Source organism: Rutidosis leptorrhynchoides, chromosome 2 (assembly GCF_046630445.1).
Source record: "Rutidosis leptorrhynchoides isolate AG116_Rl617_1_P2 chromosome 2, CSIRO_AGI_Rlap_v1, whole genome shotgun sequence".
Classification (NCBI taxonomy): domain Eukaryota; kingdom Viridiplantae; phylum Streptophyta; class Magnoliopsida; order Asterales; family Asteraceae; genus Rutidosis; species Rutidosis leptorrhynchoides.
In genome coordinates this window covers 391,102,616-391,121,110 of record NC_092334.1, presented here as the reverse complement: position 1 = coordinate 391,121,110, position 18,495 = coordinate 391,102,616, and the positions used below count along the sequence as shown (strand labels likewise).

At 35.4% G+C, this 18,495-nt stretch overlaps 2 protein-coding genes across 2 annotated transcripts; one reads left to right on the top strand and one right to left on the bottom strand.

The window, feature by feature from the left end:
• Positions 1-1,559: 1,559 nt before the first annotated feature.
• On the top strand, positions 1,560-4,490 carry LOC139892158 ((E)-beta-ocimene synthase, chloroplastic-like). The gene is made up of 6 exons (XM_071875197.1): positions 1,560-1,666; positions 1,773-2,055; positions 2,362-2,731; positions 2,825-3,242; positions 3,345-3,593; positions 3,920-4,490. The coding sequence occupies exons 1-6, from the start codon at positions 1,568-1,570 to the stop codon at positions 4,226-4,228; spliced, it is 1,728 nt and encodes a 575-aa protein (XP_071731298.1). The 5' UTR covers positions 1,560-1,567; the 3' UTR covers positions 4,229-4,490.
• A 12,322-nt stretch (positions 4,491-16,812) lies between these two features.
• LOC139889062 (uncharacterized) lies at positions 16,813-18,463 on the bottom strand. Its single transcript, XM_071872035.1, has 3 exons — positions 18,281-18,463; positions 17,490-17,765; positions 16,813-16,830 (listed from the first exon to the last, which is right to left on the bottom strand). Exons 1-3 carry the CDS (start codon positions 18,461-18,463, stop codon positions 16,813-16,815), a joined length of 477 nt encoding a protein of 158 aa, XP_071728136.1.
• Between the last annotated feature and the right edge of the window lie 32 nt (positions 18,464-18,495).

Sequence of the window (18,495 nt, the reverse complement as noted above, 5' to 3'; positions counted from 1 at the left end):
CTTGGATTACATATAACCACGTTAAATTATCGTGTTCTTAATAAAGTAAAATTCATTTATGACCTTAATAATTACATATAAGACAAAAAGATATGTAAAAAGTAAGAGAAAAACTTGATAGGATTAATAAATCGTATGTCTAAACAACATGTCAAACATATAAGTTCAAGAGTCCATCCTTTTCTAAAACCAATTGGTGATAGAGGGACTTCCCCTTTGACTTATATGCATACATTTATTTTTGTCCATGACCGATGTGGGATAACTTCCCAACACGCCCCCTCACATCGAGGCGTGGAACGGTTGTAGAGATGGCGGCAAAAGAAGGCCTGACTCAATCTCTTTGTAGAGACGGCGGCACCTCCAATTAATAAATCGTGTTGCCAACAACATGTACAACATATAAGTTTAAGAGTCCATCCTTTTCTAAAACCAATTGGTGATATAGGGACTTCCCCTTTGACTTATATGCATACATTTATTTTTGTCCATGACCGATGTGGGATAACTTCCCAACAAAACTGTAAAGTAATAAAAAAATACAGTGTAATGATAAGCTTTCTTAAACTGTTGTGTTTTTGTCCGTAAACTAGTTATATGGGACTGAGTAATTCACGTTATTTTGAAAAGTAAAATGCTAATGATAAAAAAAATAAAAATAAATAAATAAATAAATAAAAGGACATGATAAACATGGAAAACACGTGAACGAGTCACCATCCTTTAAAAACAACATATGCTTTATAACTAAAAAAAATCCAAAACTATATTTTCTATTTGGGAAAATCTCTTTTAGTGAATTTCAGAAGGAACTTTTAACTCGCTTGTGAGTTATGAATTTCAAAATGACTACCATGCTTTATGACTTAATAGAGACGCGAGTGAAAGGATGAGAGTCAATAAAAAGAGCAATAATTTTAAATAGTTGGATTTTAAGGTTCTGTTCCTGATTTTTTTACGAAATTAAAGAAATGAAATGAAGAGAAATGAAAGGTAAACTATACTAAAATCATCAACCCGGTTCCTTTTACTTCATAGTGTCAGAACTCAAGAATACAAAATTTTTTTGTTTCTTTTAACTTCTTTTTTTTTCTCAAAAATAATACTCTGGAACAGAGTGCAAGTACTTTTAATAAAATCATAGACACATACTTAATTAGGACTGTGTATAGTACGAGACCAGACCAAACTAGCGTATTAATAAAATTTGGGCTCATATCAAAATGGGATCTTATAAACTTTTGACAAATAAAATTTTAACGTTCAGTTTTTTTTTTTATTTTTTTATTTTTTTGTAAAGCGTTTAATGTTCGGTAAATAATTTAAAAAATATTTTTTTGTGATTTGATTTATGAAAATTATATATAAATGAAGGAATTATCGTACAGATATTTTAAAATATTGAACCCTTTAAAATTTTGAGCTTTTTTGCACACTTTTCATATTTCCTGAAGACTACAGTCAACGCCAAGGCTGCCTCTGGTACTATAAATATACTAGGTACTATAACTCACAACATCACTTACAAATTGCAAAAGGAAAAAAAAAAAAAAAAAACAGCAAAAATATGGTTGCCAAAACCCCCATAGTTGATTGTCACGCAGCTGTTTACCAGCGAAGCAGCTGGAGTCATGATTTTATCGAGTCCTTGGAGACCGATTTCCCGGTAATCGAATTTCTGATGTATTTCAATTTGGTTTGATATGTTTGGGTTTAAATGTAAGCTCTGTTAACTGTTTAACAAATTAACTTTGATGAATGAATGAATGCAGATCAGTAGCAAGGCAAGGATCAAGGAGTTAGATGTGAAAGTAATTAAAAAATATTTTTTTAATGAAAGTTGTAATTTGAGTACCGTGCAACTACTTGAACTCGTAGACGATATAGAACGGTTAGGACTTGGCTACCGGTTTCAAAAGTATATAAGGGAAGCATTGAAGAATATAGCATCAAGAAAAGGAAACAATGTTGGACTTGAAGATAAAGAACATAGTTTACATGAAGTTTCTCTCAAATTTAGACTTCTTAGAGAACATAGTTATAATGTCTCCCAAGGTATTCTTAACTTTTTCACTTTAAATCGAATGTTTTGAATCGATGTTAAATTCATTCAATCTATATCCATATAGTTCTCATTCAACCATACAAAATAGCCTAATGGTTGGGTATTACATTCTCACAAGAAGGGGCTCACAAAAGGTTAGCTTATTATCTTGAGATGACCCAAATAAAGGGTCATAAACGGTTAAGGGTTAGGCGCTTACATCTGAGTAAAATACAGGAGTGAACAGTGAAAACCTTATTTGTATGTGTTACTATATATTTCTTATTTGGTTGTTAATCAATTGTTATTTGAATTAGATTTTGTAGGGAGATTCAAGGATAGCAATGGTGACTTCTTTGGATATCTAGAGAAAGACATCAAGGGGTTGCTAAGTCTATATGAAGCTTCATATCTTGCTTTCGAAGAGGAAATAGATTTGTATGATGCCAAATATTTCGGAAACGAACACTTGTTGAAGCTTAATAGTGTGGATAAATGTGCCCTCCTCCATGTAAATCATGCATTAGAGCTTCCGTTATATCGTAGGATGCAAAGAGTACAAGCTAGGTGGTACATTGATGCATATGCTAAACAAAAAGATGCAGATCTGCTTCTTCTTGAGCTTGCTATATTAGATTATAACATGATTCAAGCGGAACTCAAACGAGACCTTCAAGAAGTATCAAAGTAAAAACTACATTTCAATTCACTAAACTGATAAAGAAGTTCATAATGATAATATTAATCCTAAAATGTTGACTATTTTTCTTTCTATGTTAGGTGGTGGAAAGATACAGGTCTAGCAAATAAGTTAACCTTCGCTAGGGACCGAGTTCTTGAATGCTTCTTTTGGATGGTTGGGGTAGTGTTCGAACCTCAATACCATTCTTGTCGTGTAGGGTTAACAAAAGTCTGCTCTTTTATCACTGTCATTGACGACATTTATGATGTTTATGGAACTCTAGATGAACTCGAGATCTTCACAAATGCTGTCAAGAGGTTAAGAATCCTGACAAACAAATTTCGACACGTATATCTTTTGAAAGTATCGTATTTTTTATATCTATTTTTATGTTACAGGTGGGACATTAGTGCGGTGAAACATATGCCTAACTATCTGCAAATAACATTTGTAGCTCTTTACAACACCATTAATGAAATGGGTAATAAAGCTTCCATACCAATACTAGCAAAAGAGGTTAGCATATATATATGTACAGTGCTAACAGAAGGAAATTCTACTACTTTGATGAAAACTTGTGAAACTTGCATGTATTTATATCATGGATTTTGTATACAGTGGGGGGAATTATGTGAAGCATTCTTATTGGAAGCAAAGTGGATGCATAGCAAATGCATACCAACTCTCGAAACGTATCTTGATAATGCATGGCGCTCAGCTTCAGGAGTGGTAATACTTACCCATGGTTACTGTTTAATCAATGAAGAAATAAGTGAAGACGCGATACAGTCCTTGAAGATGTCTCATGATCTTATGAAATGGTCATCAATGCTTCTTCGACTTTGCAATGATTTGGGTACTTCATCGGTATGTTTTATTTTCAACCTATTCAAGAAACCTTTTACACTTAAAGTGGACAAAGAAACCTTTTACACTCAAGTGGATAAGGTTTTCTTGTTGTTCAGGCTACCTTCCACTAAAAAAAAAAGCGATTGAGAATCGAGGTATCCGGGTTATCCTGTGACTGTTTCTGATCATTCTGGTCAACGCAAGATTTTTTGCTAGTGAAGTTTGAATTTGAGACTTCTTGTAAGAATATCAGAATTTCAACCACTAACCTATCTTGAGATGATTAAACTTATAAAATTGTTTCTACTTATTATTGTCTTGAATTTGTATCTCCTTTTACCCAGGCTGAGATACAAAGAGGTGAATCTGCAAATGCAATATCATGTTACATGCTTGATAATGATGTGAGTGATGAAGTTGCAAGTGAATATGTACAATCTCTAATTGATGAAGCGTGGATGAAACTGACTAAAGCGCGAGTGAAATATTGTCAAGGATCGGAGGATTGTTTCGCAGATATGGCCATTAACGTTGCTCGATCATCTCATTGTGCTTATCAATATGGGGATGGACACGGAGCTCCGGATGCTCGACTCAAGGATCAAGTGTTGTCGGTGCTAATTCAGCCTATAGAAAATGTAGTGTTTTTGTAAGCGTTATGATAAGATGTCACTGTCATTTGATTCTTATAAATGCATATAGGGCAAATAATCTAAAAAGATAACATAAAAGATCAAATTTTTCAATAAATGCAAGGAGTATCACTTTTAAGATTGCCCAACTGTAGAAGGGATTCGAATTTAAAAAAAGTTGTAATCAAGGTAGAGAAATTCTACCCCCACTCCATTTTCCACACAATTTATTTCGCACACTTAGGTGACACATGACATGGCACATCCAAGTAATTTAGTAACTTCCCCCATTAAATGATATTTTAAAAAAGAATAATACCTGTATTTTTATCCTGCTAATCCAAATACCCATATCCTCTTTCTTCCCCAAATCATAATGTCTCTCTTATCCATTGTTATCTATATAGAGCTGTTGGGAATTATGATCTGATGAGTCAAAAGTATTTTACAGATTTTAGAGTCTGGAGATTTAGAGTCTGAAGTTGCAGACTCTGGTGTTCACTGAAGTCGACGGTTTGAGATTTCTTGATGCCTAAGCTAAGGAATATTCTGGAGATATGTTTAAAGTTTAAGAAGATTTGTTTTGATTCGGTTTTATCTCCAGAAGATTAACTTTAGAGTTATTTGCATATTAGTTTAGTTTTTGAGTTTATCTTTACCTTATTTATAGCTAAGTTGTTTTGAAAACCAAATCTTTAGATTTGGTGTTTATCTGTATAAATAGGGGTCGTATGGTTTGCTTTGAACTTGTATCTTTTGCACGATCAATATTATCAATTTTATATTTCATTATCGTGTTCTCTCAATTCTTGCACTAATAATTCTTATTTATTGTTTAATTGAGAGTCTGGTGTTCATAGTTCAATTACTGTGAACTAATAACTGGTATCAGAGCAGGAAAGGTGTAAATCCAATTCTTGGTAGTCTTTTAAAATGATCCATATTTTTATCAAAATGTCTACCAGTACCATTCCAACTCCTGTCATGGCTGGAAAAGGTGTGCCAATATTCGATGGCATAGATTTTGCAACTTGGAAGTTGAAAGTCCTATGGTTTTTAGGATCTATTCATGAAGAAGCTGAACAAGTTCTCATAACAGGACCCATTATTCCTGGTGCAATGGTTGATGCTGTTCCTGCCACATATACTGTTGCTGCACAACCTGCTTATTTTCGTGAAACCCCAAGAGAAAGGAGGTCTGAGGCAGAAGCCATAAAATTCAAACTTGATAGCAAGATAAGGAGTATTATTGGAAATGCTGTTACTGTTCCAATTCTAAGAAAGATCAGTCATGCCAAGAATGCTAAAGCTATGTGGGATATCTTGCTTAATGACTATGAAGGAGTCACTGTTGTTAAGACTCAGAAGAAAAAGAATCTGATTAGATGTTATGAAAATTTTGCTGCTCAGCCTAAAGAATCTTTGAGTGATCTTCATTCAAGATTTCAGGTTCTAATAAATGACCTTGAAAGTGTTGGGGTTGAGAAAACACAACAAGTGTTGTTTCAAAAGTTCATTAAACTGTTACCTTCAAACTTTGAATCTGTGATTACATCTATGGTAATCAGTGAAAAGATAGATAACTATGAGTTAAGTGAATTATTTGGCATACTGTCAAACTTTGAGGAAACACAACTAAAAAACAAGATCAATGCTCATTGGTGGCTACCACAAAGAAGAATAAGCAATTGTTCTCTAGTTACTCTAGCAAGGTTGAATCTGAAAGTGATGAAACTTCTGATGATGATAGTGATTCTGATGAAGATGAGGAGATTAAAGATCTGGAAGATCAGTTGGCTCTTCTGACTCAAAGGATTGAGCAGAAAAAGTTTGGTTACAAGAAGGCTAAAAGCAAGAGTACTTTTAATCCAAAGAAGGCTAAATGCTTTAAGTGTGGCAAGATAGGACACATAGCTGCTGATTGCTGGTCTAAGGGTGAAGGAGGTTCAAATACCAATAAGTCTGTTGACAAAGCAAGAAAGTATAAGCTCAAGTACATGAAGTTAAAGAGTGAAACAGAAAAATCAAAGAACAAAGAACAGGAAAAGGCTTTGTACACAGAAGCATGGGAAGATGAAGACCCATCATCTGATGAGAAAGAGGATAAGTGTCTTATGGCTATAATTGAAAGGGATAGTGGTTCTAGCAAGTTTGAGGAAGATCTGAAAGCTATTGAGAAGATGGATAAAGACTCTACTTGTAATAAAGTTTCTGCCTATAAGGTACAAAACTTTATAAACTATCTTGATAATGAAAAAGTGAGAATGTTTCAGTACTTGTTACTTGACTTTAAGTGGTGCTTAGAAGATATTGATAGGTTAAGAACACAAATTTTTGATCTTAAAAATGCCATCAAAAACAAAGATGTTGAAATTAAAGACTTCAAAAAAATGTGAGGCTGAACTTGAGACCTATAAAATGGCATACACAGAAGAAACTAAAAGGTTAAATACTGAATTAGGAAGATCAATGAAAAGGTCAAAACACTATGAAACAATTTGTAAATCTTGGTGTGTATCTTCCAAAAAGAATTCTGATGCTATTGTCAAACAAATTCCTAATGATGTCAAAGCTATACTAGGTGAAAACTACATATTAAATAATAATGTGGAAGTTGATCCAAGTATGTTCAAACCTGACATTTTACCAAATACTTTTGTAAAATTTGATGGTGACAAAAAGATTTTAACTAATGCTTTTGTGAGATTATTAGATCCTGTTGAACCTTCTTAGACTATAATACTTGAAAGCAGAAATCCACTAGAGTCTGAACTTTTGAAACCTTCAGACTCTAATAGTTTAGTCTTTCAAAATAATAGTGTATGTTCTGACCTAGAGTCTGACACCAAGTTGTAAGAGCAATTCTGAATCATCCTCTGTCACTGACACTTGTCCAGATCCAAAAGGGTTAACTAAAAGAAGGTCAAAGTCAAAACAAGCTAAGACTATTCAAAAACTCAAAAGAAAAATTTTAAAACTCAATGAAAAAATTAAGAGTAAAGAAAAACCTTTAGTTAAAAGAACATCTTGTTTTCCTGAGAAAATTAAAAAGGAATGGAAACCTAAAGCTTGTGTAAATAAAGGTGTTTTGAAAACAGTTAAGGATAAGTTGATCTGGATTGGAAACAAAGCTTTTGTCTGGAGAGTGAAGGGTACTCCAACTGAACCCACTGAAAAGTGGGTTCCCCTTAAAAACTAATCATTCTCTTTTATTTGTGTCTTGTGTAACAGGGTAACATGTAGTATTTGGATAGTGGTTGCTCAAGACACATGACTGGGTGCAAAGAGCATCTTGTAGGGTTTGTTGAAGAAAAAGGTCCTTCTGTAAGATATGGTGATAATTCAGTTGCAAAGACTATTGGTTATGGTACTGTTATAGCTGAAAGTGTTTCATTTAAGAAAGTTGCTTTAGTTGAAGGGTTGAAGCATAATCTGCTAAGTGTAAGCCAAATTGCTGATGAAGATTGTGAAATCAGAATAAGAAAGAAAGCTGGTATTATTTATGATCCCAAAGGAAGGCCAACACTTGTAGCTTAGAGATTTGAAAATGTGTATATGCTGGATCTAGATTCTGTTGATGCTGGAATTGAAACATGTCTGTACTCTCAGACTGTCACTGAACTTAATTGGCTTTGGCACAAAAGACTTTCTCATCTCAATTTCAAAAACATTAATGAGCTTTCCAAAAAGAAGCTTGTAAGAGGTCTGCCTCAACAGCCTTTTAAGAAAGATACACCTTGTTCTGCTTGTATTATGGGTAAACAAACCAAATCAAAGTTTCCCTCAAAAACTCTGGCTACTATCAGTGATCCACTTCACATGCTTCACATGGATCTATTTGGTCCAATGAACACTAGTAGTTTGGGTGGGAAAAGATATACTCTAGTGATTGTTGATGAGTATTCTAGATTTACATGGGTTATTTTCTTAGCTGCAAAAAGTGATGCTCCTGAAGAAATCATCAAATTGATCAAGAGAGAGCAGGTTCAAAAAGGTGTTCTAGTTAAACAATTGAGAAGTGATCATGGTACTGAGTTCAAGAATGTTACATTAATTGATTTTTGTAAAGAATCTGGAATTGGTCAAAATTTCTCCGCTGTTAGAACTCCTCAACAAAATGGAGTTGCTGAAAGAAGAAATAGAACCCTTATTGAAGCAGCCAGAACCATGTTATGCCAACCAAATGTTGCTCTAAGGTTCTGGGCAGAGGCAGTCAACACAGCATGTTATACTCAAAATAGGTCCTTGATTGTGAAGAAACATGGCAAAACCCCTATGAGTTATACCATAAAAAGGTGCCTACTATTCATTACTTCTATGTATTTGGGTGTAAGTGCTATATTTTAAATCAAAGAGATCAGCTTGATAAGATGAGGCCAAAATCTGATGAAGGTGTATTTATGGGATATTCTTCTGTTTCTAAAGCTTATAGAGTTTATAATCAGAGGAGAATGAAGATTGAAGAATCTATTAATGTTTCCTTTGATGAAAGTTCTATAGAAATGGATCTGACATCCAGTACTGAGCAATCTGCACTTGGTGAATTGTCAAATTTAATTTCTAGAAACAGTGTTCAGACTCTGGATTCAGAGTCTGAGTCAGATGAATCTAACTTGTCTGGGTTAAGAAATGAGTCTGCAGATAATACTCACACAGAAGAAGTTCCACAAGAATATGAGCCTGTTGTTATTCAAGAAAGTGATCAGTCATCAAATACCACCGTGGATCCTGTTGTTCCTACTAGAAAATCATCTAGAAATATAGTCCCTCCAAAGCATCTTGAGGATTATATTGTGGATCCTACTGGTTTGCCTAAACCTAGTTCTTCTGCTCATACACCTGTGTCTGACTTTGCTATAGCAAATTACTGCTTCTTTTCTTGTTTTCTTTCACTAATTGATCCCAAAGAAGTATATGAAGCATTGGCTGACAATGATTGGATTGAGGCTATGACTGAAGAATTGACAGAATTTGAAAGGAATGATATTTGGGAATTGGTTTCAAAGCCTGATGGTAAAACTGCAATTGGTACAAAATAGGTTTACAGAAACAAGGTTGATAAAGATGGTATTGTAATCAGAAATAAAGCAAGGTTAGTTGCTCAAGGGTATAGACAAGAAGAAGGAATAGACTATGATGAGACTTTTGCTCATGTTGCTAGAATTGAAGCTATTAGACTGTTTCTGGCATATGCTGCTCACAAAGATTTCAAGGTGTTTCAAATGGATGTGAAGAGTGCTTTCCTGAATGGTAAATTGCAAGAAGAGGTGTATGTGAAACAACCTCCTGGTTTTGTAAGTAAGAAATTTCCTAAGCATGTTTACAGATTGAAGAAAGCATTGTATGGTCTGAAGCAAGCTCCCAGAGCCTGGTATGATACCTTGTCAACATTTCTTCTAGAAAAGAACTTTTCCAAAGGAGCTATTGACAAGACTTTGTTTATCAAAAAGGACAAAGGTGATGTGTTACTTGTTCAAATTTATGTTGATGACATTATTTTTGGGTCTACTAATCCACACTTAAGAAAATGGTTTTCTGACATTATGTCTGAAGAGTATAGAATGAGTAATTTATGTACTTTAAACTATTTTCTTGGGTTGCAAATAAAACAGAGTTCTGAAGGCATTTTTATTAATCAAAGTAACTACATTTCTGATATGTTAACTAAATATGGTTTTAAAAATTGTTCTACTTTAAGAACTCCAATGAGTGTTTCTGAAAAGCTTGATAAAAATGAATCTGAGAAACTCACTTGTCAATCAACCTATAGAGGTATGATTGGATCTTTGCTATACTTAACTGCTAGTAGACCTGATATAATGTTTGCTACATGTCTTTGTGCACGTTACCAATCAGATCCTAGGGAGTCTCATTATAAAGCTATGAAAAGAATTTTTAGGTACTTAAAAGGTACCCCTAACCTTGGTCTTTGGTACTCTAAAGACTCAGGGTTTGATCTAATTGGTTACACAGATGCAGACTATGCAGGTTGCAAATTTGACAGAAAAAGCACTTCTGGTGGATGTCAATTATTAGGTGGAAAGTTGGTTAGCTGGTCCAGTAAAAAGTAAAATTCTATGGCTACTTCCACAGCAGAAGCTGAATATGTAGCAACAGGAAGTTGTTGTGCTAAGTTACTTTGGATGCAACATCAACTTTTGGATTTTGGGTTAACATTGACCAAAACTCCAATAATGTGTGACAATGAAAGTGCAATTGCTATTACTGAGAATCCAGTGTTTCACTCCAGAACCAAGCATATTGAAAAAATCAGGCATCATGTTATAAGGGATTGTGTTGAGAAGGGCAAAGTGTTTTTAAAGCATATTGGTACTAAAGATCAATTGGCAGATATTTTCACTAAAGCACTTCCTGAAGAAAGGCATTTTTATCTTCTTGGACAACTTGGAATGTTAAATCCATCAATTGAAATGTTGTCCAGTGAAGATACTCTCTAAACTGTTGTTGTAAAAAAAATAAAAAAAAATAAAAATTTAGAGTCTGGATTACGTCATATTCAAAGTCTGGATGACACCATGTTATTTAGAGTCTGGAAAGGTTTACTCTGTTTGTGTATTTTTACTATAAACTTGTTTCCTTCTTTGGTCAATAAAGGTTTTCTTTATTCGGGTTCCTAAAGTAAAAAGGTTAATTTTTGAAGGGGGTTAATGGTAACTTTTTGAAATTTTTGTGTCAGAGGTATTTATATCTCTTTCATTGTTCCTTTTTCTTTTTCAAATCAATCTTCGATCATAAACCCTAATCCCTCTCATTCGATCATCATCTTCTTCAAAACCTCTCTCGATTTTCATAATTCACTCGTGTTCTTGCAAGTTTTTGATTGAAGCTAATGGCAAATACGAAGTTCATTCCTTTTGTTCTTGTTCCAACCGATAACATGATTAGGGCAAAAGAAATCAGAGGAGAGAAGGATGTGCAGGTTTCAGCTAACAATAGGGTTGCTTGTGCTACTATTCCTGCGAATTTTGCTAATGAAGGGTATGAGGATTTGGTATTGTTCATGCGGAATCACCCTTTAAAGGAGGCTTTCTTCAAGACAACTATGATGTTTCCAGAGATGTTAGGCGAATTTTGGTATACCTGTGTTGGAAATAGAGAGGCTAGATCTATCACTGGTACTTATCGAGATGGTAATAATTCTTTAACTATTACAGAAAATCATTTAAGAATTGCTTTGAATCTTCCTGTACAGGATAACTTTGTTAGAACTGTGTCAAGGTCTGCTATGAGATCTTGTTTTCCTATGGTTGGTCAGCCTGTAACTAATTCTTCTGTTAAGATTAGTATGTTCTCTCCTAGGTGGATGTTTTTTTTATCAAATTTCATTAGAAGTTTGAGCTTCAAATGTGGTAGTCTGACTGAGGTTAATGATTATGAGGCACATCTGTTTCATGCAATAGTCACAGGAAGGAATATTGATTTTGCACGTTTAATCTTCAATGAGCTTTTGGTTCTCACTGAAAAAACTCCAAGAGATCATAATGTGCCTTTTATCAGGTTTTTAAGTTTAATGTTTGAACAAGCAATGACACCTGCTTTGTATGATGGGCTTAAAGTTTTTCGTGTGTATGAGTATACTTTTATTCCAGAATGTAGTGTCCGAATGTTTCACATCCACATTGATGATCAAGAGGTAGCTCTTACTCCTGCTATGTTGCATTGAGTCAATCTTGGCCGTGCAGACCAACCTATGGATTCTGAGCAATCAGAGTCTGCAGGGGCATCTTCCTCAGGGTCTGAGCAATCAGGGTCTGTAGAAGATCACAACAATGGTCAACCCATCTTAGAGTCTGAGCAATCAGATTATACCCCCACACAAACTCCAACCCATGTTGTTTCACAAATAGGGCAGGCTGAAGACATGGGTGAGGAAATCCCACCTCACTCTAACCCATCTTCACCCACTGCTGCTGAGCAAATTATCCACTCAACCCACCTTATGAACCCACCAGTTCATACTGAGAATACCACCATATCTAAAACCTTAGATACCATAGCACTTGTGGATTCACCTCAAAAATTCACTAGGAAGAGTGATGCACGTACTGTTTCACCACCTCTACTAGAGGTTGGTGAGAGGAGTGCTTTAACCCAGCCTGAACCTGGTAGGTTAGTTAACTTGGATACCCACATTACAGTCACTGAGAAAACCCACTCAGTTGACTTACATGAAGAAGTCCCAATCCTGGACTCAAATAACCAAATCCAACAACCTACTGAAATGGCCAAGCCAATTGTTACCCCAGACTCAAGTCTGCCACTACTCACTCCAAATATTCCATCCTTACACATACTTGCACAGGCTGCCAATATCACACTCATGTCACAGGGAGAGATACAGGCCTCAAAATCTTCTATGTTTAAAGATCAACTTTCTTTACAACAGGAAGGCTGTGAGGACATACCAACCCTACCCTTATCTTCTGGTACTACTTCTCAGACTGAGGCACCAATCACCATGGTTGGCCTACATCAGGCTTTGACCAAGTTAACTAAGGAGTTTGATGACAAGCTCTCAGGTGTGCAGTCTAAGATTAATAATCTTAACTTTAATAATAATTTTGTTTCAAAAGATGAGCTGTTGGAGGTAAGAAGGTTGGTTGGGGATATGCAGGGGTTGACTAGTGCAGGTGGTTCAGGGTTTGTTACAGAAATTAATCACAGGTTGGCTGAGCTGGAGAAAAGGATGGTTGGTGTTGATGAACTGAGACAATGTTTTACTGGGTTTGCTTCTGATATTTGTTCCCTCAAGAATCAACAGACTAAAATTTGGAAGGTCATATCTTCTCTTTCTTTAGATGATGTCAAAAAGGGGGAGAAAAGAAAGAGGTCAGATGATGCAGGTACTGCAGATGCAGGTTTTACAAATGTTGAGGGGGAGTAATCTAAGAGGACTCAAATTGAGGGGGAGCATCAGGTTGAGGGGGAGAATATAACTGATAGAGGTGTTGGTAATACTCAAATGGTTGGTGGTGTTGGTGATATTCAGGGGAGTTCTAGTGCTGTTGGGGTTGCTGCTATGCAAAGGACAGAGGGTGATTTAAGGGCTCAGATGAACAAGAGATTTAGATTCAGAAGATATGAAGGTGATGTTGTCAAGGTTGAGGTTGATAAATCTGAATTTGAAGGTGTAACTCTACTGCTAACAATGACACACTTACCAGATAAGAGATTAAGAGTTAAAATAAATCAAATTGTTCGTTTGGGTTTTTGTGAGTGGAAAGGTATATCTGTGTGTATCAAGGAGTATGTAGGGGATCAAGTTATTGTGAATGAAGTGTTAAAGAGAGTGTGCATGTTGGTTCACTTGGTATTTGAAGAGGGATTCATCAGTATTAAAGATTATGAAGTGTTTTGTGAAACTTTTAACCTGAAAATGAAGAAGAGAAGAGTTAAGGGACATGTTGAAAGATATGCTGTTCCTGAGCATTTGGAGTTTGTTGATGACAAGTATGTTGAATACCCGGATGGCTTGATGATAAAGACTTCTGGAAATCAAAAGATGTTGATTAGATGTGATCAGTTTGAAGAAGCAAGCATTGATATGTTGATTAATCTTTTGTCCAGGTGTGAAACAGAGCAAACATTTTCTTTTAGGGTGCAATTGTTGAAACACTTGTATAGTAAGCTGAACATGTTTAAGAAAATTCATCATATGAAGAGCAAGTATAAGCTTATTGAAAAGGAGTATGCTAAGGTGGTTAAGTAGGTGAACAGGTTGTTTTGACATCATCAGATAGGGGGAGATTGTTGGGAATTATGATCTGATGAGTCAAAAGTATTTTACAGATTTTAGAGTCTGGAGATTTAGAGTCTGAAGTTGCAGACTCTGGTGTTCATTGAAGTCAATGGTTTGAGATTTCTTGATGCCTAAGCTAAGGAATATTCCGGAGATATGTTTAAAGTTTAAGAAGATTTGTTTTGATTCGGTTTTATCTTCAGAAGATTAACTTTAGAGTTATTTGCATATTAGTTTAGTTTTTGAGTTTATCTTTACCTTATTTATAGCTAAGTTGTTTTGGAAACCAAATCTTTAGATTTGGTGTTTATCTGTATAAATAGGGGTCGTATGGTTTGCTTTGAACTTGTATCTTTTGCACAATCAACATTATCAATTTTATATTTCATTATCGTGTTCTCTCAATTCTTGCACTAATAATTCTTATTTATTGTTTAATTGAGAGTCTGGTGTTCATAGTTCAATTACTGTGAACTAATAAGAGCTCTTGAAAGTAATTTATAAAATTAGGTAGTGTTTAATTGCTAGTGAATATCTTCAATCAATTTTGATTATACCATACACTTTCATATACATGTAATTACGCAATTATCTTATGGGTTTCATCAGTGGAATACGCAAGCAATTGTGAACATACATATTTCTTTTTCTTTTTTAAGCTCAACATACATATTTAATCATTTATCTACATAAATCACATAACTAATTCGGACACGTGTCACTACCACATGCATCCTCAGCCTTCTTAATTTTGTGGTAATTTTGGATTAAAAAATTAAGCTTATTTCCTGGTGGTGACACCTGTCCTCATTAGCAACTAATTTTAATTATAATTAAACCCTTTTTCATTCAAAAACCGTACCCTATCCCTCCCTCTTATTCCTCCTCTCTCTCTCTCTCTCTCTCTCTTCAAAAAATATAAAATCACCAGTTCTTCTTCATCGCCGATTCTATGTTCATCCCGCCGTATTAGGCGCCGCAAGTACCACCAATGAATCGTTCGTGTTTTTCTCAACAATATCGTACAAATTTCATGGGCAAAGATTCATGGGCTTTGGGTTGATTATATGATAGTTTTTTTAGGTCAAAATAATAAAACAATGGTTTACTGCTATAGCCGTTGATTATATGATTGTTGTTTGGTTGAAAAAATCGATTTAGGGTTAAATATCCTTCGTCAACCCGATGCCTACTTCTATAAACCCTAAATTATCAATCGATTCAATATGCACGACGGTTATACAAATCGTCACTATATTTTGGTATGTGTCGCCTGGATTACGATCAATTTATCAGTGCTTCAAAAAATCACGCAGTCAGATTCTTCTGGCGATTAATGATGATGAAGATGAACATCCGCCATTGTTACAGACCTCAAATTGAGTCCTCACTGGTCAGCTCTAATTCACTATTTACTCAATCTAATATTATATTCTTGATTTAATTAGGTTATTTATAAGTTTCATTATGTATTGTTGTTGATTGAAATTGAAAAAGAATTTGAAGGAACTGTATTGACAACATTAGCACATTTTATAGCAGGTGTAATAGGATCGGATGTTTTATCATTACCTTGGAGTATGGCTCAAACCCGTGATTTGTTTGAATGATTTGCTTCTTTATTAGCTTGAATTTTTGTTTTACAGGAACCAAAAATTTGTGGATAATTGAACCATTCAGTAACAGAGAAGTTTCTTTGAGTTTTTCACAGTTGAATTTAATTGAAAACCCTTATATTCAATTACAGCAAATTTCAAGAACTATACATGATTTATATGACTTCTTTGTAGTTTAAGTTCGATTTTGCTTCAAGTTCCATCTTTTTTAGTCAAAATGCTCTTGCAATTTTATTTTGATTAGTTTTGGCTGAAATATTGATTCGTATTGTATGAATTTTGTTATAGTTTTACTTAGGGTTTCTTTTTTTAATTTTAAAGTTGTTTTATGAAGGATTGAAACAGATTTTAAATTCATCATCTTCTTGAAACATGTTTGCCCTAACTTTTCAATGTTGTAGCCTAACAACAACAACACCCAATCCCATATGCGTGGCGTATGGGGGAGGTTGGATGTAGACAATCATTCCTCTATCCTAGAATAAAGAGAAATCATTTCTCCACCCCGAGTTAAACACTCACAAGAGCGGAGAAAGTCCTCCCTCTCTTTATTCGACGGGTAAAGAGATTGCTTTCAAGGGGACCTCCGGCCATGAAGAATTAGAAAAAGCAATATAAAAAATAAAAAATAAAAAAAATAAAACATGAAATAAATAGATAAATATATAAAAAAGTAATAATAAATAGGAAAATAAAAAAATAAATAAAATAAACAGAGACGCCATGAAAATGGTAGAATCAAATTTTCATGGGTTTTACATCGTGCCTGGAGTTCAATTTAGGCTCTAAGCGGCAGTCAAGTCGCCAATAAATCGACGCTTGCTAAGCCTCGCTTAACAGAACCGTTTATGGAAGAAAAAAAAAGGAAAAAGTAGGAGTATATATATATATATATATATATATATATATATATATATATATATATATATATATATATATATATATATATATATGACACACACACATACATACATACATACATACATACATACATACATACAAACATACATACATACATACATACATGCATACATACAAGAAACCGTACGTAACCAATCAAAAAACATGAAAACCTGAAACGTACCCGCGAGCAAACATACAAACATACATAATAACATACCCACATACGCATACAAACAAACATACAGAAACAAAAGATACAAGCCCGCATAAACACCAAACGCAACAAACAAAAAGCACACAAATAAACATACAAACAAAACATACCCTCAACCACAACCTAATCCCTAAACAAGTAAACAAACAAACACACACAAGCAGACAAAAACCTACCCAGTAAAAAAAAGAGGGCCCGGTAATAAACAAAGCGCAGAAAAACACGCTACAAGATGAAACAAACAAACAAAGACAAACACAAGAAAAACACAATAAAAGAAGACACAAAAACCCAAACACACAGACCCACGAACACACCAACATACCAAACCTACTCGTTAATTCTAATTCTAGTCCTCCACGCATTCCTATAAGAGGTCACGTCCTCGGTCAATAAAAGCTCCTTCAAGTCGAGCTTTATTTTATCCTCCCACCTACGAGTAGGTCTACCCCTTCTCCTTACACCGTCAACCGTGAGTGCCTCGACTCTCCTAACAGGAGCGGTAAGAGGGCGCCTCCTCACATGTCCAAACCATCGGATCCGTTCTTCTCTTAGTTTGTCGATGATGTTTCCAACTTTCAGGTTCTCCCTAAAAACACTATTTGGAATCCTATCCAACATGGTTTTACCGCATGTCCACCTAAGCATCCTCATCTCTGCCACCTCCATCCTTCTCTCTTGAGCCTTCGTCATTGGCCAACACTCTGATCCGTATAACATGGCAGGTCTAATTGCCACCTTGAAGAATTTCCCTTTCAGCTTTAGGGGGATCTTCTTGTCGGATAAGACTCCAGTCGCTGCTCTCCACTTCACCCACCCTACTTTTATACGGTGCGACACGTCTTCATCTATCCTACCTGATTTGTGGAGCATCGAGCCTAGGTATCTAAACGAGGTTTGTGGACGCAAGATTTGGTCTCCAATGCAGATGTTCACTCCATCATCTTGTTCATCGTCATTCCCATCGAAATCACCTCTAAGATATTCCATCTTTTGTCTACTAATTTGTAGACCGTTATTTTCTAAGGCCACCCTCCATTGCTCCAGTCTTCTGTTAAGCTCCACCTTAGATTCAGACACAAGGACAATATCATCGGCAAAAATCAAGCACCAAGGGATACACTCTTGTATCCCTCGAGAAAGATCGTCAAGGATAAAGCGAAAAGAAAATGGCTAAGGGCTGATCCCTGATGCAGGCCTACTTCTATAGGAAAAACTTCATTACTCCCCACCGGCATTCTAACACATGACTTCGCCCCTTCGTACATATCCCTGATAGCACTAATATATCTACTCGAGATACTTCTACCATATAGGGTCTTCCAAATTAAGTTTCGTGGGACGCAATCGTAAGCCTTTTCCAGGTCTAAGAAAACCATCTCTAAGTTCTTTTGCTTTTCTCTATACCTCTCCATAAGGTTCCTAATAATATGAATTGCCTCTATCGAAGAGCGCCCTGGCATGAAACCAAATTGGTTCTCCGACACGTTCGTTTCGCGTCTAAGTCTAGTCTCAATCACTCTCTCCCAAAGCTTCATAGTATGGCAAAGTAATTTTATGCCTCTATAGTTACCGCAAACTTGAGCATCACCCTTGTTCTTATAGATGGGAATAGTCTCACTCAGTCTCCATTCCATAGGCATTTTAGAGCTTCGAAACGTCTTGTTGAAAAGGCAAGTCAACCACCTAACACCATCGTCGCCAAGGCACCGCCACGCCTCAATGGGGACCTGGTCCGGTCCCACAGCTTTATTTCTCCCCATCTTACGTAGTGCCGATCTTACTTCGAAACGTC

Coding starts and splice junctions, on each gene's coding strand:
- LOC139889062 (XM_071872035.1), bottom strand. CDS start 18,463: ATGGGGAGAAATAAAGCTGTGGGACCGGACCAGGTCCCCATTGAGGCG. Junction 17,766..18,280: donor AGAACAAGGGTGATGCTCAA/GTTTGCGGTAAC, acceptor TCTGAATCTAAG/GTGGAGCTTAACAGAAGACT.
- LOC139892158 (XM_071875197.1), top strand. CDS start 1,568: ATGGTTGCCAAAACCCCCATAGTTGATTGTCACGCAGCTGTTTACCAG. Junction 2,732..2,824: donor GACCTTCAAGAAGTATCAAA/GTAAAAACTACA, acceptor TTTCTATGTTAG/GTGGTGGAAAGATACAGGTC. Junction 3,243..3,344: donor TACCAATACTAGCAAAAGAG/GTTAGCATATAT, acceptor TTTTGTATACAG/TGGGGGGAATTATGTGAAGC.